The sequence below is a fragment of the Dermochelys coriacea genome, chromosome 1 (assembly GCF_009764565.3).
Source record: "Dermochelys coriacea isolate rDerCor1 chromosome 1, rDerCor1.pri.v4, whole genome shotgun sequence".
In the NCBI taxonomy this organism is placed as follows: domain Eukaryota; kingdom Metazoa; phylum Chordata; order Testudines; family Dermochelyidae; genus Dermochelys; species Dermochelys coriacea.
In genome coordinates, this window is record NC_050068.2 from 255,826,184 (window position 1) to 255,854,159 (window position 27,976).

The 27,976-nt window shown below is 43.4% G+C and overlaps 1 protein-coding gene across 4 annotated transcripts in view; it reads right to left on the bottom strand.

Annotated features, from left to right (window-relative positions):
- Positions 1-27,976, bottom strand: part of LARGE1 (LARGE xylosyl- and glucuronyltransferase 1) — a 371,084-nt gene that overhangs the window by 35,131 nt on the left and 307,977 nt on the right. For all 4 annotated transcript variants that reach the window (XM_038396618.2, XM_043519916.1, XM_043519928.1 and 1 more), the window contains 2 exons: positions 27,511-27,666; positions 5,359-5,522 (listed from right to left, as the gene is read on the bottom strand). In XM_038396618.2, the coding sequence (XP_038252546.1) occupies positions 5,359-5,522; positions 27,511-27,666 (320 nt within the window). The remainder of the gene's footprint in view (positions 1-5,358; positions 5,523-27,510; positions 27,667-27,976) is intronic.

Consider the following 27,976-nt stretch of genomic DNA (forward strand, 5'->3'; position numbering starts at 1 on the left):
TGTAACACCTAATAATACAGCAAGCTCTGGTTAAAAGCATCTTTAGTTAATGTTAAGTGAAACAAGGCTATACAGCATAGCTAGGTACTCCATTCAAAATAGCAAGATTAGACTATGGAGTACAATTGTTTTCTCTACCTTCCAAATCTCCACATCAGTAGATTTTTTTCCCCATTAATATTCAGACAAGACATAAGAAAAGTTTTCTGCATCATAGTAATCAAAGGAAATAATTTCTCACTCCTACGATCTCCCTAAGCTTTGTAGCAGAAAGGAATGATGTGTTCATACCAGCAAAATATAAATTCTGATTTTTATTTAATGTTTTTCTTCCAGCTTTGAGTGATCCTGATGACATCCAGGAAATATAAAGCTTTTTCCCTAGATATGAAAGATTATCTTGACTAGTCTATACCTGGTGCATTATTTTCTTTTTATCTATTATTGAAACAAAGGTTATTATCAGGGTGCAACTTGCAGCTGTACAAGAAACAAAGATCAATAAAAAAGATCTAAAAGGTATATGAAAGGCTTTAGGCTACTGATTTTAGGAATCATAAATAAAACCTGTACTGCAGCTAAGCAAAAAAGAAAAGCATACTTTTTTTTTTTGCTACACAGTAGAAACCAATTAATCAGCAAAATCCTATCAATCAGATCTCAGATAAAGGGCACGCTTGCTTAAATGGGAAAATTGCCAGGGAACAGATGCAGAGCAATGCCTTTCAAGGACTCTAAGCAATGGATACATGGTACACATAACTCATTTAAACGGCACGCCTGATGATGTCTGCAAACTCTGCACAGTAGTTAGGAGGGAACTGTTTTTTGTTAATATACATTTCCCACTGTACAGTTTTGCTCACTTCAGGATATTTCTACTCCTGGGGCAATTCTACATCACTGAGCATGCACCAAATTAATGTCCCCCACAGATTCCCCCCTGCCCCGCAGAATAATCAATTCTGATGGGGAGGCAAAGAAAAGCTGTGAGAGGGTCACCCTGCAATTACACCTTTCGCCCACCAGGGGCTGATGTGGTGCCAGAGAAGAGGGCAGCTGGCTCACTGGCTGGAGCAGCCAGCTGTGGAGAGGGAAGGAGCAGAGGGTGCCTTCTCACAACACCCTCCCTGTGGGGCCATGTAAGGAGGCATGGGATATAAGGGGGATGGACAGAGGGGGTTACAAAGACTGGGATTCAGAGGGCTAGTGAAGAGACAGACTAGGGCTGGGGCATGAACTAGTTGGGTGATAACATTGAGCCAGGGACTGAATGGAAATGGGGGTGCAGGGCCACATGGGGATGGGGAGAGACGATGCAGGGACATATGGGGACATGGGCAGCTATGCTTGGCAGAGTGAGGGTGCAGGGACACATGGGGAGAGGAGAGAGTAAGAGTGCAGGGACACATGGAGACGTGCAGATATGCCTGGCTGAATGCGAAAGGCTAGGGTCCACCAGGGTATGCATCGGGGAAGCTCCACAACTCTCTAACAATCCCTCCCCAGAAAAAAAAAACCTATTCCGTACTTATCCCACCCACACCTAACAATCCTCCAAGTTCACTCCCAGCCTCCTCCTCAGCAATTACTTCCCTCTCCCTCAGCTCCTCCATTATCCCTGGCTCCCCCAAGCCTTTGCACTGCTTTTGAGGGGTGCGGGAAATAAGTTTCTGTATTTCAGTTTTAATGAATTATTACTCAAAGTTCTGTATTAATATGCCTAATAAGGAATCTATTTGTCAAAAACATTTTCTGAATATGTTGTGTTGTCTGTATTGTTACAGCCATAGTTGCTGACAGGTATTTTGAAATAAATTGCCAAAATAAATTGAAACTCATGTGATTATATTGTGTTATTTTGACAAATAAAATGTGCAGAATTTTAAAGTATTGTGTCCAGAATTTTTAATTTTTTGGCACAGAATTTTTATTTTTTTGGTGCAGGATTCCCCCAAGAGGAGTACTTCCAGCTCTGTAGTGTCTTTCTAAATGACATGCTCAGATCCACCACAAGTTATTGGGCTTGATGTAGGAATAACAGGGTGAAATTCTATGACCTGTGTTATGCAGGTCAGACTAGATGATCATAATTGTTCCTTCTGCCCTTAAAATCTACAAATTATGGCTTCTAAAGCAAGAAATATAGTTTCTTTGGTTTTTCAAAAAATTGCTCTGTGCAATGCTCACTTTTAAAGGAGTTCATGAAGTAAATATGTCCCAGCACAATATAGTCTCTGACAAATCAAGATGATCACTTGGTACATGTTTGTTTCCAATAGGGTCTATGCCCAGTCAAGAGGATTTTACTGTACATCTTTTTTGTTTGTTTGATTGTTTCTTTGTGATCAACTTCCCCCTTAGGAATTCTTTTGCCACTCGACTCCCTCTTATTCCAGTTTTAATACACTCAACTGGTGTCAACTGTGGCTTTCTTTGTCCACACTTCAAGCTTGCACTGTCACAACTACTTCTGACAGCTGAATGCTAAGGACAAACATTGCTTTAGAAAGGCAGTCTAGCCAAGGTATACTCCTGAATAACGCCTTCATAGCTAGTGGTGCAGTCAAGCAATCTGCATCAGTCTGAACACATCAGTCTGAAAGACAACATATAACAAGTAACAAACTCCAATGAATGTGCCTCCTTCTGTGGGCATCTATTTTGGACTTCTAAAATGTACCTTTGCTCCCCTTCCCTTTCCCCCCAGCTTGCATGACAAACATCCATAAACCTATCACTGCAATCATATCAGACTTAGCCCCAGTGGGACTAGATCTGGAGACACTGATAGCTGCTGACTTGGGTTTCCTTTTCTTCTTACAATAGCTTGAAGGAATAATGCAGGTATGTACTATGCAGTATATCATTTATGTACATGTCTATCTCTTTCTGAGACACTGTTCACAAATCTCTATAACTGCTATAGAGGAGCTTAATAAAAGCAGCTAAAGAAGATTAAAAATGGCAGCAATTGAAAGACATGAGGGAAAAATAAAACAGCTAAATGCTTCTTTGGTGGTAAGATATTATTTATTGATTTTAGCTGAAAGAGAGTATTTTCAATCCAAATCAATAAATTATAACAACACACCAATGAAGCATGGAAGGAGTTTTACTGCACTGTATTAGAAGGGGTGTTCTTTCTGAATTAAACTTCAGCTCTGTCTATCAGTAAAATGTGTGTCCCTGTGAGGATCCAGAACAGATGATCAGACTTTGCATCATTGCCAGTGAAATGGCACAGAGCTGCAACTCATTCTTTTGAATTAAATTATGGAGGGAAACCACATACATACCAGCTTTCCTAATTTATTATGGCATTCACTCAAAGACTGGTTTTTTTACTCAAAGGTTTGCAAATACTTAAGAAATGTTTCTTAAATTAAAAATCAATACACAAAGCTCTGGTGAACATGGCAAATCATTGCTGAATGTGCAGAATATAGTGCTGAGGAGATGGCTAAATGGTGCCACTTTCATTAGACTGTATTTAATTTTACAATATTCTGAAAATGTTTTGTCAATCTGAATTCCTTTGGTCCTCCCTGGAATAGTGCTGACCTTCGGCTGGAGCAAAAGAGGTGTCATGCATGTGTCATGTTGTGTTCTATATGTTCTCCACTTCACAGATATTAAGATCCGAAGGGACCATTATGATCATCTAATCTGACCTCCTGCACAGGCCACAAAATCTCACCCACCCATTCCTGCGATAAATCTCTCACCTATATCTGAGCTATTGAAGTCCTCAAATCATGGTTTAAAGACTGCGAGGTGCAGAGAATCCTCCAGCAAGTGACCAGTGCCCAATGCTACAGAGCGGGGCGAAAACCCCCAGAGCATCTTCCAATCTGCTCTGGAGGAAAATTCATTCCCGACCCCAAATATGGCGATCAGCTGAACCCTGAGCATATGGGCAAGATTCACCAGCCAGATACCTAGGAAAGAATTCTCTATAGTAACTCAGATCCCACTCCATCTAACATCCCATCACAGGCCATTGGGCCTATTTACCATCAATACTTAAATATCAATTAATTGACAAAATCATGTTATCCCATCTTACCATCTCCTCCATAAACTTATCGAGTTTAACCTTGAAGCCATTTAATGCAGCATCAGTTGCCGGTTCATATTAAAGTGGTGCTTTCCCCCTCTTAAAAAGAAAAGGAGTACTTGTGGCACCTTAGAGACTAACAAATTTATTAGAGCATAAGCTTTCGTGAGCTACAGCTCACTTCATCGGATGCATTTGGTGGAAAAATGTTTTTTCCACCAAATGCATCCGATGAAGTGAGCTGTAGCTCATGAAAGCTTATGCTCTAATAAATTTGTTAGTCTCTACGGTGCCACAAGTACTCCTTTTCTTTTTGCGAATACAGACTAACACGGCTGCTACTCTGAAACCTTTCCCCCTCTTGTAACACATTCTGATAGCAGCCAGAGCGAGGCATGGCTGCAGATTCAGACTAAAAACTGCAGGAAAATGGAGACTGACTTAGGTGGTTGATTTTGGGTTGGGCTTTGTTCTTGTTTTTAATATTAATTTTTAAGTTTCTGAAAGTGGACCACTAATTGCAATTGCTGGAATTAGACAAGACAAGTCCTGTGTACTGGCTGGTCAGCAAATGGAATTTTCATCCCTCAGAAAATTAGTTTTCACTTCAGAATAGAAAACTGAAATATTGTAAAATTGAGCAGAATGATAAATTCCGAAAAGTTTCAAATCATCAATGTTAAAATGAAAACTTTAATTTTTTTCAAGAAATGAAATAATCTGAGATGTTGAAATAACTTTTTTTTGTTTCAAACTGACATTTCAAATTGAAAAAATGTTCCACCTCTAAATGTCAACTAGAAACAATATTTTGTATCAATTCTCCTGATGAGAAAATTTAAAAAAAATGATTGAAGTTGACATTTTCCACAGGAAAATGTTAGTGTCGAGAAAATGCACGTGCAAATGAGACTTTTTTTTATGCTGAACATTTTGACCAGCTCTTGTACTGTGTCAACATCCAGTACACAGTTCTCCTAATTTTTATAGGTTGTTATAAATCACAACAAATGAACCATGCCCCATAGTCCTGAGTAGTAGTAACCTCTGCTATTCCAAACCTCAGCTTCTCATGCAGCTCTGCCAATGCACCTGAGTTCCTGGCATAAATAAAGAGTGGATGCTTGTACAACACTTACTTCTTCATTCAAGAGTGCAAGTCCCCTATTTTCACAATTAAAATGTCATACTCCTCTCTCTAATGCATGGCACTGCTAAAATTCTGGGAAGCTTCTTGGAGTTTGTAGGAGATATTCACTGTTTCTGATTTCCTTATAGAACAAAAGAGCTTTCCCTACCTGTCCATTGAGAGCTGAGCCACCAGAGTTACATCAGTGTTGTCTGAGGCAGGCTCGTACTCATAATGTAGAAAATACAAATGAGTGCGATGGACGGTGAAGCGCTCCCGACGAAATTCGTAGCACAAGTCATCCTCATCCAGCTCGGACAGCTGCTTCTGAAGCTGTAAACAAACATCTGGCATAAAGGTGCTGTACTCCATATTTCCTATTGCAAAGCATGGAGAATAATGAGTTCTGGGTGGCCCGGTTTTGGCACAACTGAACCACAGATTGAATACGGGTGGGGTGGGGTGAGGGAAGTAGTGGTATTCTCCCAAGCCTCACCTATTTGAGTAATAGAACAAGGTGCCAAAAAAGCCACTTATAATAGATTGCGCAGAACTTTACAGTATGATTGTCCCTTGCCGTTTTGGATTCTTTAACCAGCAGCGAAACAGCCAACAACACTGGCATTTAAATTATCATTAGGTTTCAGAGTCATCACTCTGATGAGATGAATAAGGCAGTTCACATCTCTCTCAGAGCTAATGTTTCAGACTGTCTGTAGACTCAGGCAGACATCACTGCCCTGAACTACATTAGATTCACAAAGTGAAGATTTTCTTTACAACTACAACGGTTAGACATGTAGACCTACATTTTGAAATGGGACTAATGATTTGGGGTGCCTGACTTGAAATACTTTAAAGAAGCCTGAGTTTCAGAAGTTGGATGCTCAGCACTTTATAAAAATCAGGCCCTTTCAAGGTCAAGATGGCACCCAAAAACAAAAACACCCAAAATCAGTAGTCATTTTTTAAAATGGAGGCTTAAAATGGAAAAAAAAAAAAAAAAAGAGAAGCTTAGATTCTGGAACAGAAAAGTATGCCAAGCCTCCATGATCCAGCCCAATTCTACTCCTGTATCAAATTCTTTAAAAAACAAACAAGTGGACTGAATATTTAAATAGCATTCATTTAAAAAGACAAATCCAAGCAGTTAGACTTTCTGGAAGAACCCTATGGAATTTAATAATGATGAAACCTTTAGGGTCTCATAGAAATTAAGTAGGGTTCTATGGGAATTACTCTTAAGAACTTGAGAACTTAATAAAGAATGACTGTCTTTTTATAAAAGTGATATAATTCTCTAATAAATTACAAAGAATGATCTAAAAACCTAAGCAAGGCTATCATTCTTTATTACATTTTATATGATTTTATATACAAATTAGCCCAAAGTGCAAGTCACCTTAAAATGGATATGCCCTAGTGATGAATGGTTTAACAGCATTTATTTAAAAAAAGAAAATTGTTCTTTTTGGCCAGTTAAGAATATTTTAAAAAGCTTCATTATTTTCATGAAGCAGATTTTTAAATGTGAGAGGTCGGCTGTGCTGACTCTGTGGCAGCCACAAATATGCTGTTTTCAGAGATGTAAATATAAATTGTTGACATCAATGATGAATCACAGAGCTGCATGTTTCCCTCTGCTGCCTGATGGAATAATTAGTGGTACCTTTTCATATATCACTCTTCAGTCTTCTCCTGAATAAACTGCCTTTGTAGCCTGATCGAAGACCCACTGAAATCAGTGAAAAGATTCCCTTTGATTCCACTGGGCTTTGGATCAGGGCCTAAGTCCTTCACTGTAGTCCCAACTGTGCAGTCTTTACTCAGGCAAAACTGCCTTGGAAGTCTAGGTCACTTCTGCCTCAAAATAAATGAGAAAATTCCTTAATGTTTTGTTGTTGTTTTATCCATTCTGCTTTACAGAACACCGTGCAGCATAGGCTGTCCCCTAAAAACCAAAATTGGCAGAGTGACTAGATGGAATATCTTCATTTGTTTTTCTTTTCCTCCCTCGCAAAAAGACATTAATATTCCCTTATTAGATCAGCCTGAAGTTTACCTGGTTAAAAGAAATAATTACAGAGCATTTCCAGTAGATACCTTAAGTTTGTAATTGCACAGCAGCTATTAACTAGGCACTCATCAGATTTCTTCAGGGTTCCAAACTAAGAGGACATAAAGACTTAATTATGAGTTACAGAATAACATTTTGAGCTAAATTACAGCTAGGGGCTCTGTTGAGCACTGGGGGAGAGACAGCAGTTTATGTGTCCCAGTGCTATGACTGTGAAAGTCATAAAACCACCAAGGGTGCTGGTGGGGAGTGCAGTGAGTAGCAGAACCTGCTACACCTATAGGCAAGGTTAGCTTGCTCTTCCTCCTGCACTTCCCAGAGCACAGGGTGTAGACATGTCCTTGTTTCCACTCTGCCCAGATATGGCTCCCCTGAGCCAGTTAGCAATGCCAACAGTCTCAGAGGCTCTCTTTTGTACTCCCCAAAGCTAGTAGCCAAAATTGGCTGCCTCCAGCTTTGGGACCCTAGAGGAGGGAATCAAAAGGACTGCTTGCATCCTTTCCTCCCCTCTAGGTCATTCACACAGTGGCAGCCATAATTTGACCCCTCATGTTATTAGTACTTAGAATCTGTAAGAAGTCTGCATATATGCTGTAATTACAGGGTAACACATGACCAGGAAAGCAATAATATATGACCTGATATATAGAAATGCCCCACATATTGGGCTCAATCCTGTAACTTGCCGAGATCTCTGGCCTTGATCCAGCAAAACACTTGCACACAAACTTAATTTTAAGAATGTGACTCATCCCTTTGAAGTCAGTGGGACTCTCACATGCTTACAGTTAAACACATGAATAATTTCTTTATTATTATTATTATTAGCAGCCAGAATGCTCAGCACTGTACAGGATCAGACCCATTATGAGGCAAAAGGCCAAGCACTTACCTCCACCTACTGAGTGCAAAGTCAGTAAAAGTTACTCATGGGACATGTTCAGAAAGCTGGTTAGCCAACCTGTCTTATTCAACCTATTTCAAGTGACATGTTTAGTTTTTAAAATGAAATTGCTACAACTGGCACCAGCTACACCACAACTCTGCAGACATCTTCCAAAGCCAAGTAACTAAGCAAAGAAAACCAGCCCCTGGAAGGTGGCTTGCTGATATTCCAGCAGAAACACACATCTTCTTTGGCAACTGCCAGTGACAAAAGCTGAAAAGAGAAAGTTTGGGAAGTGAAATCTCCATGTATTTATCTACTGGGTGTTCTCTTTTCTGGAAGTCCAGACTATTGGCACTTTACAACAAATAGCTTATAACTATAGTGTGTTAAAAGTTAATGAATTAAAACAAGTATTAAGGAGATACTGTCAAGTTGAAAATCACATTTTGAACTTACAAGCAGAACCAAGGACTATGCAGCAGAAGAATATTAGACAGGGGAAAAAATTCTGTTGTTCGGTCTTTTTATTTTCTGCATTTGCCAGAATTCTGGCCCAGATCCTCCAAGGTATTTTAGACACCTAGGGTTGCCAACCCTCCCGGTTTGACTGGGAGTCTCCTGGAATCGAGCTTAGTCTCCTGGAGGCTACTGAAGCCAATCCAGGAGATTTTAGGATGCTAAAAGGCCGGCGGTGCAGCGGGGTAAGGCAGGCTCCCTACCTGCCCTAGCTCCATGCTGCTCCTGGAAGTGGCCAGCATGTTTGGCAGTGGCTCCTAGGAGGAGGCGCAGCCAGGGGGGTCTCTGTGTGCTACTCCTGCGCTGAGCTCCCACTGGGTGGGAACGGGGAACCTCAGCCAATGAGAGCTGTGGGGGCGGTGCTTGCAGGCAGGGGAAGTGTGCAGTGCCGCCTGGTGGCCTGTGATCCTAGGAGCTGCTGCCAGACATGCTGCCACTTTTGGGAGCCACCTGAGGTAAGCGCCGCCTGGCCGGAGCCTGCACCCTGAGCCTCCTCCTGCATCCCAACCTTCTGCCCCAGTAGCCTCCTGCACCCAAACTCCCTCTCAGAGCCCATACCCCAAACCTTCTGCCCTAGGTTGGAATCCCCTCCCGACCCCAAACTCCCTCCCAGAGCCCGTACCTGAGTCCCCTCCTGCACCCCAAGCCTCTGCCCCAGTCCTGAGCCCCTCCCACATCCCAAATTCCCTCCCAGAACCTGACCCCCTCTCAGACCCCAACCCCCTGCCCCAGGATCAGCCCAGAGTCCCCACCACACTCCAAACCCCTCAGCCCCACCCTCCAGCCCACACATTGTCCCGCACCCCAACCCCTTGCCCCAGCCCGGTGAAAATGAATGAGAGTGGGAGACAGCGAGTGATAGAAGGGAGCTGGAGTGAGCGGGGAGCGGGGGCTTAGAAAAGGGGCAGGGCAGGGGTTAGGGCAAGGGTGTTTGGGTTTGTGCGATTAGACAGTTGGCAACTCTACTTTCGAGGCTCTGAGTCTTTGTGTATAATTAATCTCATTGTTTCGTTGCTATCTCTCTCATGCACTTCTTGGGGAGGGGAGGGGAGGTTACACAAATGCTCTCTCCAAGTCTCTGCAAGATCAGGTTTACTAGTGACAAGCAGCAGGAAAATCTAGACTGAAACTGAACAGCAGGTGTATGTGTAACACTGACAGACCCTGGTCATTGGCGGGTGGGATCGAACCGGGGGCCTCTGGAGCTTAGTGTATGAGTACTGCATGAGCTAAAAATCAACTGGCTCTTAGCTAAGGCTATAGAGCACACTCATTCTCTCTCTCTCTCTCTCTCTAAAAGTGGTCTCAGTGCCACTAGATGAGCCAGAACACCACACCCAGAAGGTGAAGTGAAGTGAAGGTGGAGTGAAGAGAGAGGCTGGAGGAAGGATGGGCCCAAAAAAGTTTTCATCTCTCTGTCGAAGATACTCATATGGGCCCCCATTACTGTAGTATCTGAGCCTCTCAAAAACTTTGTAGTATTGTCTTGAGCCTACACAAAATACTTTTATAAAACCTAGTAGGGGAGTAGAAAAAAGTCTTAACTTCTTTATTTTTAAGATGCAAACAAAATGCAGGTGATGATACTTAATGGATGCCCCATCAGTCAATTTAAAACAAATTCAAATGTAGAGAGTCCTTTGAAGAGATAAGCCCAAACTCTTAGAATCCCATGGGAATCCCAATTCGAGGCAAAGCAGGCAGGCAGAGTCTCCTGGGTTGAATTTAGCCATTTATGAATGTCTTGTGGTGAAGGTGCTGGACTAGGATTCAGGAGATCTGGGTTAAAATTCTCAGCTCTACCACAGACTGTGTGCGTGACCTTGGGCAAGTCACTGCATCTCTTTGTGCTTCAATTCCCCACATATAAATTGGGGATATTAGTAATTCATTTTTCCAGATGGGCCTTTACATGCTACAATGTCACAGATGACAATGGTTGATTAGTTGATGTTTAAGGGTATTTATCTCTCTGTGTGTTCTTTTGTTACACACGCACACAAAGATAATGCATGCGTGCACACACACACATATACACAGGCATCCCATTCAAATAAAGCATGTTAAGAGAATATTAAGGATGCACAGTTAAGCACTCAAAAACCAGGAAATTGTCTAAGGCAGCGGTGGGCAAACCTTCTGGCCCAAGGGCAACATCTGGGTATGGAAATTTTATGGCAGGCTACAAATGCTCATGAAATTGGGGGTTGGGGTGTGGGAGGGGGGTGAGGGCTCCGGCTGGGGGTGCAGGCTCTGGGGTGGGGCCAGAAATGAGGAGTTCAGGGTGTGGGAGGGGGCTCTGGACTGGAACAGGGGGTTCGCATGTGGGGGGTGTGTAGGGGTGAGGGCTCTGGCTGGGGGTTCAGGCTCTGGGGTGGGGCTGAGGATGAGGGGTTGGGATGCAGGAGGGTGCTCTGGGCTGAGACTGAGGGGTTGGGAGGCTGGGAGGGGGGATCAGGGCTGGGTCATGGGTTTGGGGCACGGGAGGGAATCAGGGATGCAGGCTCCAGGCAGCGCTTACCTCAAGCAGCTCTCAGAAGCAGCAGCATATCCCCACTCTGGCTCCTATGTGGAGGCATGATCAGGTGGCTCTGTGTGCTCCCCTGTCCGCATGTGCCACCCTGCATCTCCCATTGGCCGTGGTTCCTGGCCAATGGGAGCTGTGGGGGCAGCCGCAGTGTGCGGAACCCCCTGGCTGCTCCTACACATTGGAACCCCTGGCCCCGCTCCCTGGCTGGAGTGCCAGAGCAGGGCAAGCCCCGGATGCTGCTCCCCAGAGGGAACTTGAGGGCCGGATTAAAATGTCTGAGGGCTGGATGCAGCCCCTGGGCTGTAGTTTGTCCACCACTGGTCTAAGATAAGGTTCCATGTACATTAATTTTGCCCCATTGGTAGTTGTCTTAAATTATTTTTTGTCATACTGTTTCTCAAATGACACAATCTTATCCATATCTACACTGTGTATATTCAGTATTTACAGGCTGAGAATGTATAGCCTGGTTGAAAGTTTGCAGCCATGTTATACATCCATGAAAAGAACGGGTTATAATGGGAATACTGACAGATCTATGCGAACAGCCCCTCATTTGAACATATGCATCACCAAAATGAAGATCTTAATACCTGCTACTGTTGAAAAAAATCTGGCATCTCCATTATACATATAACAATAAACTTATTACAGCACAGCTTCCTTCCCTTAGAATGACAGCATGTATTTCCCAGTTGGGAATATGTGATTAACATGATATTCTCCCTCCTCACAAAATCTTTTGCTCTAAGGCTACTGGCCACTGACCATGTAGGGAATACTACCTCTAGGGAAGAATCCTACAGTTTAAAAGCCATGTTCTTTTCACCTTGTGTATAGTAGCTATTCTCTGGAGAGAATTTGAGGTTGGAGGCAGCAAGTGCTTTCATTAGCATCTGCACGTTACATGTCTCAGAAATGAAACTGGCAGCGAGCGGAGGGAGTGTGAGATGCAAGACACAAAACAAAGAGACAGACATATCCAAAAATAAAATGCATTTGTTAAATTACTTCTCTGGGCAGCCAGCTGTGGCATGGGAGCTGACTTCAGTTCCGAGAAAGTGGCCTTTGAGGCAGGGCTGGATTGTCAGGCAAAAGCAGCCCAGGCAGTATCTTTTAAGCAGCTCACTGAATTCTACCATAAATCCCCATAATTTACCAGAACTACTTGTCTGTATATTTATACCACATGGGTGGTGCTTACTATCTGTGTGATAAAGGGTGGAATTGGGATGAACTTCACATACCATGGACCTCTGACTGCCAGACCCATGGTCTGTCCAATAACTCATCTTCCTAGGATTGTTTCAAATCTCTGAGCAGCTTCAAAAAGATGTTTTTCTTAAACTGAGATGCCACAGAAATGTTTACTTCCTTCAAAAATATCTGGGATTTCCCCCAAAATGATACCAGTCCAACATCTAGGACTGCTCATATTCCATCTGGGATTAATGACATTTTAAACTCCAATATTTCACAATCATTCTGACTAGAAACATCTGCTTATCACAGTGGAGAGGAGGAAAACCAGGTTTCCTAATGGTATATAACCTGGCTCACAAGGTTTAAAATAATTATGTAACAAAATTTTAAATCATTTTTAGAAATGTATTAATAATGCATTTTCTCTCCCTCTGTTTTCTGTACTTATATGACCTCCTCACCACAGTATCTGAGCACCTCACAACTTTAGTGCATTCATCTTTACAATACACCTGTGAGGTCAGGCAGTGCAATTATCCCCATTTTACAGATGGGGAACTGAGACAGAGAGAGACTAAGGGACTTGCCTGAAGTCACATAGAGAGTTTGTGGCAGAGAAGGGAACTGGCCTTGGATCTAGCCCCCTAACTGCATATTCATTCCAAAGCATGTACACTTAAGATTCATAGTGCAAAGACTTTGCAGTTGGCAAGATAGGACAAATAATATCAGCAGGCAACCAAACTGTCTGCCAGCCTTAAGTGGTGCAGTTTCATTAACTTCAATGCAGCTGCACCAATTTACACCCATAGACAACTTGACCCCTGGTGTTTAGCACTTAAAAATGTCTACATTAACTGCTCTGTAATGCAGCATAAACAAAGCATGGGATGGCGAAAGCATTTACTTACCCTTGTTTGCAAAGATCTATATAATGCACTTCTGGCTTCTCCACTGATTAGTGATAAAGTCAGTCTAATCCCACATCAATTAAACCTTTATTCCTCCTACACCATCACAAATTTTGTATCTACACAATGGGCCAAATTATGCCTTCAACGAAACTGAGCTGTGGTAAGAACAAGGAAGAGGGTCCAGTGTCTGAGCAGCAATGTCAGGAGTCATTATACTGTATAAAAAGTAGCCAATGTTCCCACAGTGCAGTCATTCTGGCATGCAGGAGGAGACGAAGTCGTAGCCTTACCCACAGCCAACCCAGAACCACCTTCTCTGCAGCCATGATGTGGCCCTGCACTCTTACCAGAAATGCCCCCTTTTCTGCAGCTGGGTAGTGCTATTGGCAATGCTAGCTAGCGCAGCTCCACTGCTGGTAGCGATGGTGTACATAGGGCACCACCATTTTTACCGCCATACAGTGCTTTTACTAGCATTACCTCACTTACAACAGACCTAAGATTCTGTCATCATCTCTCTCCCTGTGGAAAGATGAACAGGATGGCGGGGAGTAACAAGTAAAGGTAAGAACAATGGTTACGCAGATGGTGAGCTGTGACTACAGCTTATTATGCTGATCATAATTGTTTCATTGCTACCATGTACTCTCCTTCTTCTTTATTAATGCTCTAATAAATTTGTTAGTCTCTAAGATGCCACAAGTACTCCTTTTCTTTTTACGGATACAGACTAACACGGCTGCTACTCTGAAACCTCTCCTTCTTCTGTTTCTTGTAGCCAGCTGTGGTCCCTCTGCTCATACTTAGATTGAGGTCCTGTGGAAAAAAACAGCGTGTGATTGTGTCATTAAAGACTGTATCACAATGCATGTGCACAAGGGGGCTAAATTAAGGTTGCACAGGCAACCTTAATCATGGCATTCCACATTAAGTGCTTGACTTTGCAGCCTTAATAATGTTCTTTTTTGTGTATAATTTCCTAAAAGCAAACTGAAAAAAACAGAAATTCCATCATCTGGCATCATACTGACACCCACAGGGCTCATCTGCAGAGTTGGAACCTTCAGAACCACTGCACAGACCTCTGCCACTTGAGCTAATGGAGTAACAGATGACTAGGAAGTTGTCCTTCATGTGGACCAGCACTAGAGGGGGGATGAGACAGATACTTTGCCAGAGGGTTCCACAGATATTTGCTGACAGCAGGGGAATGGTGAGACTCAGGAATCTTGGGTTCCATTCCAGGCTCTGGAGGGGAGTGTGCTCTAGACCTGGGACACAGATCCTTTTGCCCATTCCACACAAGCTTGACTGCATTGCTACTTCCCTCCAGCCTTTTTCTGTCTCAGTCCTGTTTCTTCCTCACCTCTGGCTTCTTTTCCCAGTCCCGTTATCCTTACCTCCCAATCCCAATCTCCATTCCTCAGGCATCTCATATCAGTCCCAATCTCCTTGTCCAGCCACTCCTATTCTCCCTCTCTGGGCTTGCTGTCCAAGTCCTAATCTACCCCTCCCACTCCTGGTCCCAGTATTCTTGTCAAGCCAGTCCCAGTCCCCACTCTCCTGCTCCAATTTGTCCCCAGTCTCCTTGGCCAGCAAGTCCCAGGTTTCATCTACTGGCTCTTCTTTCAGTTTGTCTTCCCCCTTCTCCACACACACTGGCTTCCAGCCTTAATCTCCCTCCCTTGCTTCTCATCCAGTCTCATTTGTGTCCCCACTCACTTCCCAACGCCTTGTCCCAGTCTCTTTTCTCAAACAGTCCCCATTCTCCCCTTATACCCTCTATCATATGTGTCTTCTCTCCCCAACCATATTTTCCCCCACTGGTCCCTAGTCCCAGTCACCTTGCCCAACCAGCTCCAGACTCCCCTGCTCACTTCTCTGACTTCCTTCCCCCCAGCACCCAGTCCCAGTCTCCCTCTGCCCTCCCGGCTCCCTGCTGTCATTTCCCAGTGCCCGGCCCCACTCCGGTCTGGAGAAGCTAGGAGCAGCAATTACAGTTGTGACTGTAGCCCTGGGCTGGAACATGCTCAGTCGCTCTGTGGGGATGGCATATGCACAGTTTGGTCAGGGCTAGGAGCTGTGAGAAGCTCCAGCACGCTGAGGAGAATCTTCAGGGATTTTACTTGTTAAACTCTGACAAGTCTATACTGAGTGTGTGCAAACTGTGATTTTTCAAAGGCTTGTAACTTGGCCAAATTTGAACTGATTTTCATGGAGACAGCAAAAGGCACATCCCTGAGGCAAAGGCTATAATTTCAAGTCTCTGCTCCCATGCAGGATGCCTCAAAGAAAAAGTCACCAGACTTTTTACCATGGACAAAACAACGTATTTTTCCATAGCCTGTTCTCAGAAATGACTGAATTGTATTGGCTGAAATTTTCCAAAAATATCAGTCTGAGGCAGACACCTGGCATGGAAAATTTCAGCCCAAACAGTTAAAGCTTGCCAAAGTTATAAGCAACTGAAAACAGGGTCTTACAATGGGAAATGTTGGGCAACCTTAATCAGAGGTGATAGTACCAGCCCCATGTATAATAATAATAATTGTGATGAATGAACAGATAAGAATTCTGCTGGGGAAGACCAAGATTTCCCACCTCAAATAACTTTTGATTTATAGGGAAAAAACTCCACCATGACAAATCCTACACACCAGTCTTTCTATTAGTGCAGACGTTTGTTACCATGGTGGAGTACTGCATAGGCACAGGGTTTTTTTCTGCATCGATCTGATTATAAGATCAGGGCCCTATTGTCTGGCTTGAAAGCTGTCTTGCCAGTTTATTTTTAGACATATTTAATATTTTAAGAAAGCTAATATTAGGTGGGGCACGGCTTGCAACAGTCACCAGTTCCTCTGATGGAAATTATAACAACGCATGCAGAGGTCATTGCTACTAGTTAATATCTTTACATCTCCAACTTGGTAAAAACAGTCTCTTCTCAGAGAGGGCTAGTTAGAGTGGTTTCCATTGTGAAGGGCCAAAAATAAAACAGTTTGAAAAAGTGCTGCTGTTTTTTTCTTTTACTTTTTGGGAAATTCTTTTAGAAGGGCCTCATCCAAAGCCCACTGAAATCAATGGGAGTCTTCCCATTGGGCTTTGGATCAGGCCCAGAGTCTCATAAAAATGGGTTGTCTCATTGCATCTCAAGCTTAAGAAGAAAAAAAATCCCCCTTTGGCAGGGACTCCTTGTGAAAAATTGTCTGCAGAAAGGAGCTTTTATGGGATTGTGTAAAGGTTGAGCCTCTGTGTCCGTGTGCCAAAATCAGGCTCATAGTGGATATTATAGCCTTAGCTATGGAGTCACATTAGGACATTAAACATACTGCTCAAGTATTTGAGGCTTTACAAGTAGGTCCTCTAGTATGAAATGCTGGACATAAACATTATAAGCAAGAGAAAACTCATAACTAAGAGATTATTGTGAGCTTTGCCTTTATGGCTTTCCCTGAAAACTTGCTTTTTGCATTAAAAAAAGGGGGGGGGGTCAGGCAGACATGGAAAAGAGCATGAAACAAGTGGTACCGAGTGACTAAGGGCCCAACCCAAAGCCCAGTGAAGTCAATGGAAGCCTTTCCAGTATGCTTAGGCTCCGATCTTAACTTCCCATCCACATATTGCATGAAGGGAAGGGTAGTGATACATCACAAATCAGTGCAGGAGAACATGTTCACTCTGGTTTTTCTTTTAGCGCCCAAAAGAAAACAAAAGGGACTGATGGCACTGGCTCCACTGCAAGCATAGTATGGTCAGCTCCTCCAAATGACCTCCAGCTGTTCCTCTATAGACTTGGCAAGGAGCTCTGATAATTTGCATCATTTCTGACCAGCAGTCATCCCTTCTATTCCAGCATTGTGCCCCCTTCATCCCCATTGTGGGAACTGGGCTAGACCCTCAAATATCATTTGCTGTGCTGTCAGTTGTACTAAGGGAAATGAAAGATCCTTTGATTCAAGGAACTCTCTTCATTTCTGTGTGTGGAAAGAATAAGAGGAAGAACAGTGGAGCAAGACAATGACTGAATATTCTAATTCAAGCATTTTCATCCTGGAACTTGTAATCATGGCAATGCAGCAGCAGCAGCAGCAACCAATGAACATTTCCACCACCTCAGCTCCCAAGTCCAGCAAGCCAGCTTTTTCCTTTTCTCTCTTTGAAAATCACCACCATCTGTGCACTTGTCACAGCTAAAACAGCCTCTTCCTGCTAGCTGGGAGGATCCGAATCTGACTTAATTCAAAAATGTTAAAGCTTTCTCTCTTGTTGCGTACCAAGATGACAACAGACATTTGCCAATGAACCAGGTGATGGTAACTTCACAGGGTTTCCTTTGCTACGGTCGCCATGTTACGCAGGCTGGTTTTAGAGACAGAAGACCATAACCAACACACAGGAATTTCTTCCGAATTTAGGATGTGGGCTCACCTGTACATGATGCCCCAAAGCTATGAGAACTGTAGTCATGTTCTATGCTGCTCTGAGAGGAAGTTAAAGCTGTCACCACATGTGTTGTGTGATTCCAATCAAAAATGTATCAGCTCTCTTTGCAACTGGCAGCAGATTGACAACACAGCAGCTATAAATGGAAAGAAGGCTCATACATAGTAGCATGAACAGATGCCTATCACTTTTTCTCAGTGCAATGCACTGATCACTGTGGCCTAGGTCAGTGGTTCCCAGCCTCTGGTATCCTTACCAGTAGTTATACTTCTGGCTTTTGGGCCTGGTATTCTAGGTTCCAGCTCCCAGCCATAATGATGAACTTGCATGGTACGTCCCATTGCCCATCTCCCCTTCACGTTCACAGTTTCTAACCCACAGTGGATCTTGTACTGCTTGAAACTCCAGACTCATAACATCCCTGCTGTTTGGTGCAGCTGAAGTGCCATTACTTATTAGAAAAGACTATTAAATACAGGGTCCAGGGGGCACATCACTTCAGTGTGTGGCCTCCTGGGTCTTTTAATAAACTATTGGAAAAAAGAGGTAAAAATATGAGTTAATTTACCTGCACACAGATAGAGATATAGGAGCAGATTATCATTTAAACTAAGGCAGTGTAAAGGGGCCTTACAGTGGGAATAAATGTAATTACACCCTTTTAAAGGCCATCTTTAAAATCATCTTCACACTGCCAGAGGGCTAGAAATGGGCCTTTGTGTAACTGGGAATAGTGTATGAAATATTGAACTTAATTCCAAACAAGATACTAAATACATCACCGTTACAAGTATTAAATTACAGTACTGTGATAACCAGCATATTAGATTGAGGCCTTAAGGGTGGCATCTGATAAAGCCAGATAGTGAACGAAAGACACAACAAGCCATTGCTCTTGTAAATGATCACAAGTAGGGTTCAGGGGATTAGTAATCATCTAGCTCTCTCTAGTCTTAAAACAATCTAGGGTCATGGCAGATGTACCTGCTTACTCAGTTACCTACCAGTATCTACATAGCAGCTACAAGCTCAGTAAAATGTGAAATTTTAAGCTTTCTGAACTGCCAGTTTCAGCACCCAAAATGTACATTTTTCACTGCACTCTACCAACACAATCTCTGGAATAAATCAGTTTACCAAGGTATTACAGAGGACAGGGAGATGCAATGACAAGCACCTGGCTACACATAAAGCCTTCTAATCCACTAGGAGTATCATCATCTTAGCATAATTCCATCCCCCAGCCTTATTTAAGCAATAAAACATGACAAGGAGGTATGAATCATGCTGGGATAATGCCATATTGAACCACATGTGCTGTGTGAGTCCTAGGAGCAGCATCAAAATGCACATGTGACATACATGCTTGCTTTGCCATACCATACAACCTTTATAAAATCAGATACCATTAAATCAGAGAGATTCAAGATGTTGCATCTGACAAACTGCCTATATAAAATATATATCTTACTATGTGCACCTTGTTTTATTTTTTAACCTTCTCTCCTTTTTTATATCCTCCATTTTCCCTTCAATATTTTGATTCCTCTGTTCTTCAGCCTTTCAGTGACCTTTTAACATTTTTCAGTTCATTTTATTCTCTAAAAGTCTCTCTCTCGAAGAGGTTTTTCCTGTTCTGATTTGACCTTTCCCCTCCACATCTATTTTTGCCTTTGCTGTTTCTTCTCTTCTCTGTTCCAGTCTCTCTTCACCACTATTTATCCATTTCTCACAACTTTCTTTGATTCCCTATCCTCCCCAAATGCAGGTAAGATGATAACTCCATGTAACAGCCATGCCTTTGGCTGTACAGCATATATACATCCAGAAGTGCTGTAGTTGAGAAACTATTGGTGGCATGTCCTATGGCTGACTTACCCACAGAGGAAATGGGAACACTGTCAGGTGTTAAAAATACTAAAGCCTACTTCTCGTCTCTTGGGTAGTATTGTGTAAGTGGTACTGTTTTTGCGTTACTGACTTTCATATTGAGTATCTCAGATATTTTACCATTGTCCTTTTCTTTAAAAAGCACCATGAAGTGCTACTACTTTTTGTTTCTATCTTTTCACATTGTGTAGCTGAAATTGATATTTGGCTAGAAGACTCTTGTGGCTGAACTGCACAGAAAGTTCATGTATCATCTATATGTAAAGGCTTCCTTCAACTTTAAAAAAAAATTGTTATCACACCCACATCCACACCCCCTGTATATAAATAGATTCATAGATACTAAGGTCAGAAGGGACCATTCTGATCATCTAGTCCGACCTCCTGCACAGCGCAGGCCACAGAACGTCACCCACCCACTCCTATGAAAAACCTCACTCATGTCTGAGCTATTGAAGTCCTTAAATCATGGTTCAAAACTTCAAGGAGCAGAGAAGCCTCCCTCCAATCAACCATGCCCCATGCTACAGAGGAAGGCAAAAAAACCTCCAGGGCCTCTCCAATCTGCTCTGGAGGAAAATTCCTTCCCGACCCCAAATATGGCAATCAGCTAAACCCTGAGCACATGGGCAAGATTCACCAGCCAGATACCCAGGAAAGAATTTTCTATAGTAAATCAGATCCCATCCATCTAATATCCCATCTCAGGGGATTTGGCCTATTTACCCTGAATATTTAAAGATCAATTACTTACCAAAATCCCATTATCCCATCATACCATCTCCTCCATAAACTTATCGAGTAGAATCTTAAAACCAGATAGATCTTTTGCCCCCACTGCTTCCCTTGGAAGGTCCTTGCAGTATTCAGAGAAGTCACTTAATCTGGCAGATTTGTCTTGTAAGCATTTTGCTGCTGTTCAGAACATTGCTACTATAGTGTGCAGGTAAGGGGAAGGGGGAGGGCACATAGTTATTAAAGAAAGATACTGACAGATATGGTATTTTTCTGCAATATCCTGGACAAGCCTTTTTGAATTAAGTTTAAGTATTTTAGGAGTTCATTGTATTAAAAATGCAAAATGGTTATGTATTATTGTTGGATTGTGTGTAATATCTCTAGGGGTGAGACAGGACTAATGAAGACCCTGGGAAATATTATGAACCTCACAATCTATTTGAAACAATGTGCCAGAAAAGAATGAACTGTTATAGTTAACTGGCTTTATAATAAATATAAAGGGAAGGGTAAACGCTTTTAAAATCCTTCCTGGCCAGAGGAAAAACCCTCTCACCTGTAAAGGCTTAAGAAGCTAGGATAACCTCGCTGGCACCTGACCAAAATGACCAATGAGGAGACAAGATATTTTAAAAGCTGGAGTGGGGGAGAAACAAAGGCTCGCTTTGTCTGTGTGATGCTTTTGCCGGGAACAGAAAAAGGAATGGAGTCTTAGAATTTAGAAAGTAATCTAGCTAGATATGCGTTAGATTCTGTTATGTTTAAATGGCTGATAAAATAGCTGTGCTGAATGGAATGTATATTCCTATTTTTGTGTCTTTTTGTAACTTAAGGTTTTGCCTAGAGGGATTCTCTATGTTTTGAATCTGATTACCCTGTAAGGTATTTACTATCCTGATTTTACAGAGGTGATTCTTTTATTTTTTTCTTCAATTAAAATTCTTCTTTTAAGAACCTGATTGCTTTTTCATTGTTCTTAAGATCCAAGGGTTTGGGTCTGTGTTCACCTATGCAAATTGGTGAGGATTTTTATCAAGCTTTCCCAAGGAAAGGGGGTGTAGGGTTTGGGGAGGATTTTGGGGAGAAAAGACGTTTCCAACTGGTTATATATCTGTTAGACACTTGGTGGTGGCAGCAAAAAAGTCCATGGGCAAAAAGTAAAATAGTTTGTACCTTGGGGAAGTTTTAACCTAAGCTGGTAAAAATAAGCTTAGGGGGTTTTCATGCAGGTAGGGAAACTGTGAGTGTGGGCGGGAAGAAGGTCACCGCGTGGAGGGACACCAGAGCACAAGTGTCGGCTATCCATGCTTCCCTAGTGGACCCCAATTTAATCAACCCAGAGATCCAAGTGACGATTCAACCCTTCAAGTCCAACTCTTTCAATTTGCCTACAGCCAAGTTGCCTGTCCAGTACAAGGGCTGGTCAGGAATGTGGACTTTTGCAGTCTATGATGATTATCCCATCCCCATGCTGTTGGGGGAAGACTTGGCCAATCAGGTGAAGCTAGCCAAGAAGGTGGGAATGGTCACCCGCAGCCCGGCTAAACAAGCTGTCATGCCTAACTCTGTTCTGTAAAGTTCTACCAGGACCCTGTCAGAGGTGATGGACCCAGACCCCAGGCCAATGTCTGCATCAGCAGTAGTGGATCCAGTCCCAGAGACCCAGACAGAGCCAGTCCCAGAACCGGAACCGGCAGAACAACTAGCAGCAGACCCATTGCCAGCACTGAATCCAGTACTTGCAACCCCAACACCAGAGGGCCCCACCGAACCTGAACCAGCAGCAACCGATAACCCTACACAAGAGGCTCAGCCAGAGCCTGAACCCCAATATAGTGCACCAGCGGAGAGCAGTTCACAGTCAACGGAAATATCCCCATCCCCTACATCGCTTCCAGAGGGACCAAGCATAGGTCCACAATCCAGTGGGGAACTGATGTCTCCAGCATCAAGGGAACAGTTCCAGGCTGAACAGGAAGTAGATGAAAGTCTCCAGAGAGCTTGTACGGTGGCACGGAGCAACCCACCACCTCTCAGCTCTTCTAATCGATCCAGGTTTGTTGCAGAAAGAGGACTTTTATACAAGGAAACTTTCTGGTGGACACCAGGAAGACTGGCATCCTCAGAGAGAGTTGGTAGTTCCAACTAAGTACCGGGTCAAGCTCTTGAGCTTAGCCCACGATCATCCTAATGGCCATGCTGGGGTGAACAGGACCAAAGACCAGTTGGGGAGGTCATTCCACTGGGAGGGAATGGGCAAGGATGTTTCTACCTATGTCCGGTCTTGTGAGGTATGCCAAAAAGTGGGAAAACCCCAAGACCAGGTCAAAGTCCCTCTCCAGCCACTCCCCATCATTGAAGTTCCATTTCAGCAAGTAGCTGTGGTTATTCTGGGTCATTTTCTGAAAAAGACACCCAGAGGAAAGCAGTACATACTGACTTTGCCATCCGATGGCTGGAAGCAGTAGATCTAAGCAACACCAGGGCTAAAAGTGTGTGCCAGGCACTAGCAGACATTTTTGCCAGGGTAGGTTGGCCCTCCCACATCCTCACAGATGCAGGAACTAATTTCCTGGCAGGAACTATGGAAAGCCTTTGGGAAGCTCATGGGGTAAATCACTTGGTTGCCACTCCTTACCACCATCAAACAAATGGCATGGTGGAGAAGTTTAATGGAACTTTGGGGGCCATGATATGTAAATTCGTAAATGAACACTCCAATGATTGGGACCTAGTGTTGCAGCAGTTGCTCTTTGCCTACAGAGCTGTACCACATCCCAATTTAGGGTTTTCACCATTTGAACTTGTATATGACCGCAAGGTTAAGGGGCCATTACAGTTGGTGAAACAGCAATGGAAGGGATTTACACCTTCTCCAGGAACTAACATTCTGGACCTTGTAACCAACCTACAAAACACCCTCCGAACCTCTCTAGCCCTTGCTAAAGAAAACCTACAGGATGCTCAAAAAGAGCAAAAAGCCTGGTATGATAAACATGCCAGAGAGCGTTCCTTCAAAGTAGGGGACAAGGTCATGGTCTTAAAGGCGCTCCAGGCCCATAAAATGGAAGCGTCGTGGGAAGGGCCATTCATGGTCCAGGAGCGCCTGGGAGCTGTTAATTATCTCATAGCATTCCCCACCTCAAACCGAAAGCCTAAGGTGTACCATATTAATTCTCTAAAGCCATTTTATTCCAGAGAATTAAAGGTTTGTCAGTTTACAGCCCAGGGAGGAGATGACGCTGAGTGGCCTGAAGGCGTCTACTACGAAGGGAAAAGTGCTGGTGGCGTGGAAGAGGTGAACCTCTCCATGACCCTTGGGCGTATGCAGCGACAGCAGATCAAGGAGCTGTGCACTAGCTACACGTCAACGTTCTCAGCCACCCCAGGACTGACTGAACGGGCATACCACTCCATTGACACAGCTAATGCTGACCCAATTAAAGTCCAACCTTACCGTGTGTCTCCTCAAGCTAAAACTGCTATAGGACGGGAGATCCAGGATATGTTACAGATGGGTGTAATCCACCCCTCTGGCAGTCCATGGGCATCTCCAGTGCTTCTAGTTCCCAAACCAGATGGGGAGATACATTTTTGCGTGGATGACCGTAAGCTAAATGCTGTAACTCACCTAGACAACTATCCAATGCCACGCACAGATGAACTACTAGAGAAACTGGGACGGACCCAGGGGTACTTAACCAAGGGGTACTGGCAGGTACCGCTAGATGAATCCGCCAAGGAAAGGTCAGCCTTCACTACACATCGGGCTGTATGAATTTAATGTACTCCCTTTCGGGCTGCGGAATGCACCCGCCACCTTCCAAAGACTTGTAGATGGTCTCCTAGCTGGATTAGGAGAATATGCAGTCACCTACCTTGACAATGTGACCATATTTTCAGATTCCCGGGCAGAACACCTGGAACATCTACAAAAAGTCTTTGAGCGCATAAGGGAGGCAGGACCAGCTGTTTAGGCTAAGAAGAGTCAAATAGGCCTAAACAGAGCGACTTACCTTGGACAGCAGGTGGGTCAAGGAACTATCAACCCCCTACAGGCCAAAGTGGATGCTATCCAAAAGTGGCCTGTCCCAAAGTCAAAAACAGATTCAATCCTTCTTAGGCTTGGCTGGTTATTACAGGCGATTAGTACCGCAATATAGCCAAATCGCCGCCCCACTGACAGACCTAACCAAAAAGAAACAGCCAAATGCCGTTCAGTGGACCGAAGTGTGTAAGAAGGCCTTTAACCAGCTTAAAGTGACACTCATGTCTGTCCCTGTACTAAGGGCCCCAGACTTTGACAAACCGTTCCTAGTAAGCACAGATGCATCCGATCGTAGTGTGGGAGCAGTTTTAATGAAGGAAGGACCGGATCAAGAATTCGACCCTGTAGCGTTTCTCAGCAAGAAGTTGTCTGAGAGCGAAAGCAACTGGTCAGTCAGTGAAAAAGAATGTTACACCATTGTCTACGCTCTGGAAAAGCTACGGCCATATGTTTGGGGACGGCGTTCCACCTGCAAACCGACCATGTTGCGCTACAGTGGCTTCATACCGCCACGGGAAATAACAAAAAACTTATTCGGTGGAGTTTAGCTCTCCAAGATTTTGATTTCGACATCCAACACATCTCAGGAGCTTCTAACAAAGTGGCTGATGCATTCTCCCGTGAAAGTTTCCCAGAATCAACTGGTTAAAATCGTCCTTGAGATGTGGAAAATATTGCTAGTCTTTATATACTTACTAGTATATTTAGAGGTGCATGTGTCTTATTAACTCTGTTTTCTCCTAGAGCTCCAGGAAGAAATCACAGCTAGCGTTTCACCCTAGCTGTGATTTAGGGAGCGTGTCATAAATATAAAGGAAAGGGTAAACACCTTTAAAATCCCTCCTGGCCAGAGGAAAAACCCTCTCACCTGTAAAGGGTTAAGAAGCTAGGATAACCTTGCTGGCACCTGACCAAAATGATCAATGAGGAGACAAGATATTTTAAAAGCTGGAGGGGGGAGAAACAAAGGCTCGCTCTGTCTGTGTGATGCTTTTGCCGGGAACAGAAAAAGGAATCAGGGTAGCAGCCATGTTAGTCTGTATTTGCAAAAAGAAAAGGAGTACTTGTGGCACCTTGGAGACTAACAAATTTATTTCAGCATAAGCTTTTGTGAGCTACAGCTCACTTTATCGAATGCATTCAGATGCGTTTTCCACTGAATGCATCCGATGAAGTGAGCTGTAGCTCACGAAAGCTTATGCTCAAATAAATTTGTTAGTCTCCAAGGTGCCACAAGTACTCCTTTTCTTTTTGAGAAAAAGGAATGGAGTCATAGAATTTAGTAAGTAATCTAGCTAGATATGCATTAGATTCTGTTTTGTTTAAATGGCTGATAAAATAGCTGTGCTGAATGGAATGTATAGTCCTCTTTTTGTAACTTAAGGTTTTGCCTAGAGGGATTCTCTATGTTTTGAATCTGATTACCCTGTAAGGTATTTACTATCCTGATTTTACAGAGGTGATTCTTTTATTTTTTTCTTCAATTAAAATTCTTCTTTTAAGAACCTGATTGCTTTTTCATTGTTTTTAAGATCCAAGGGTTTGGGTCTGTGTTCACCTATGCAAATTGGTGAGGATTTTTATCAAGCCTTCCCAAGGAAAGGGGGTGTAGGGTTTGGGGAGGATTTTGGGGGGTAAGCCGTTTCCAAGCGGGCTCTTTCCTGGTTATATATCTGTTAGAGGTTTGGTGGTGGCAGCAAAAAAGTCCACGGGCAAAAGGTAAAATAGTTTGTATCTTGGGGAAGTTTTAACCTAAGTTGGTAAAAATAGGATTAGAGGGTTTTCATGCAGGTCCCCACATCTGTACCCTAGAGTTCAGAGTGGGGAAGGAACCTTGACAGGCTTTCTTAGGAAATCTCTAGGGGGAGGTGTATGCAAATGCCTTCTGGTTATGCAAGAACTCAGACTTTTGAAGCTTCGCCCTGAGGAGGGAACCTTTGTCTGCGCTGGTCACCTGTTACATGAGGACAAGATCAGAGGCCAGGTGGTATAAATGTGTGACTCACAGATTCATGAGAGTGCTGAGCCAAGGTGGTTACGAACTTGTAAGCACAGAAAAAAACCCTGGTGGAGTTTGAGGGACTGACTCCTTCCAGATTCTTGGTTGGAGTTGGGGTGATCTATGGTAAGCTTATTAGCATGCACGTAGGTTCTTGTATTGTTTTCAATATGTTGTCTCTGTTATGCTCTTATCTTAAGAATAAATGTGCTTGTTTATGAAGGGCTGTGTGATAACTTACATCTCTGGGCAATTATGCTGTTTATAACCGCTGAGGGGAAAGCAAAGCAGGCCTGTTTAGGCAGTCTAACTTGCTGGGGAACTCATAGCAGAGGCAGGGAGCTGTGCAGCCTGAAAAAGCCCTGGTCAGGAGGGAGAGAGACATGGGTCTCCACCCAAGAGAGGTAACGGTTTGAAAGCCTAGAGTATTGCCATTATTGGACCACAGAAGAGCAATACAGGGGCAGTTACTCTGAATTGTGACAGAAGCCTCCTGTAGTCTCACAGCACAATTGTACATTTATGGGTTAACTCATTGTATACCGTGCAGTAGACATATAAAAGGTAGATTTTTGACTTTCAAATCCAGCATTCTTGATGTTTTCATTTCTTCTTCATTATTTGCATTACAGAAACACCTAGTGGCTCCACCTGACACCAGGGCCCCACTGTGCTGGGCACTGTACAAACACATTGTAAGAGACAGTTCTTTGGCTCAGAGATTTTAGTCCAAAGGGTGGGATTGTCAAAAGTGCCGAATGGAGTTTTGAGCACCAGTCCCGTTGATTTTTAACTTGTGCTTCTAAATCTCTTAGAAACTTTTCACAATCCCACCCTAAATAGAAAAGGCAGCCAAAGAGTGGGAGAAAGGCAGAATTATCACCCCCATTTTACTGACAGAAACTAGAGCAGATCGAGAATGAACAACGTACGTTCAGATATGATGTTACGGGAACTGCAGGGAACTGCACCCACATTTCCTGAGTCCCAGCCCAGTCCCTTAACCACAAACCAGCCTTCCAATCATCTGCATTGTCTCTGTGTTAAGGCACCCTCAGGCTTCCCACTTACATTTTCACTGTTGACATCTGCCTCACTGGGGCAGCCAAAGAGCTCCCGCCTCAGCAGGTTCCCATCGTACTCTAGGAATGTCAGGTAGAGGTTGCGGAAAAACTCCACGTGCTTGTTTTTCACTCGCAGCTTCTTTGGCGAGTTCCAGTGAATCACCTGGTCGGGAAAACAAAAAGGGAACAATCCTGTTGTCAGCATGCAGCCTTTATACATCTTTAATATCCTTCCCTCTTTGCAAAAATATCCTTCCCTCTTTCTGCCTTTTCACTGGGAAGGTTTTGTGGTGTAGTCCATAAGTCATGGCATGTACTGTACAGATTCTATGCTTTTTATATCTTCCATACAATGTATTGCATGTATATGTGTATGTGTCTCCTTACACTTTGTGATGCAACACTGCATGCATGTTGGCAGGGCTGGAGTCACGGACGAGTTATGTTATAGATGTTGGTGAGGGGAGAAGTCT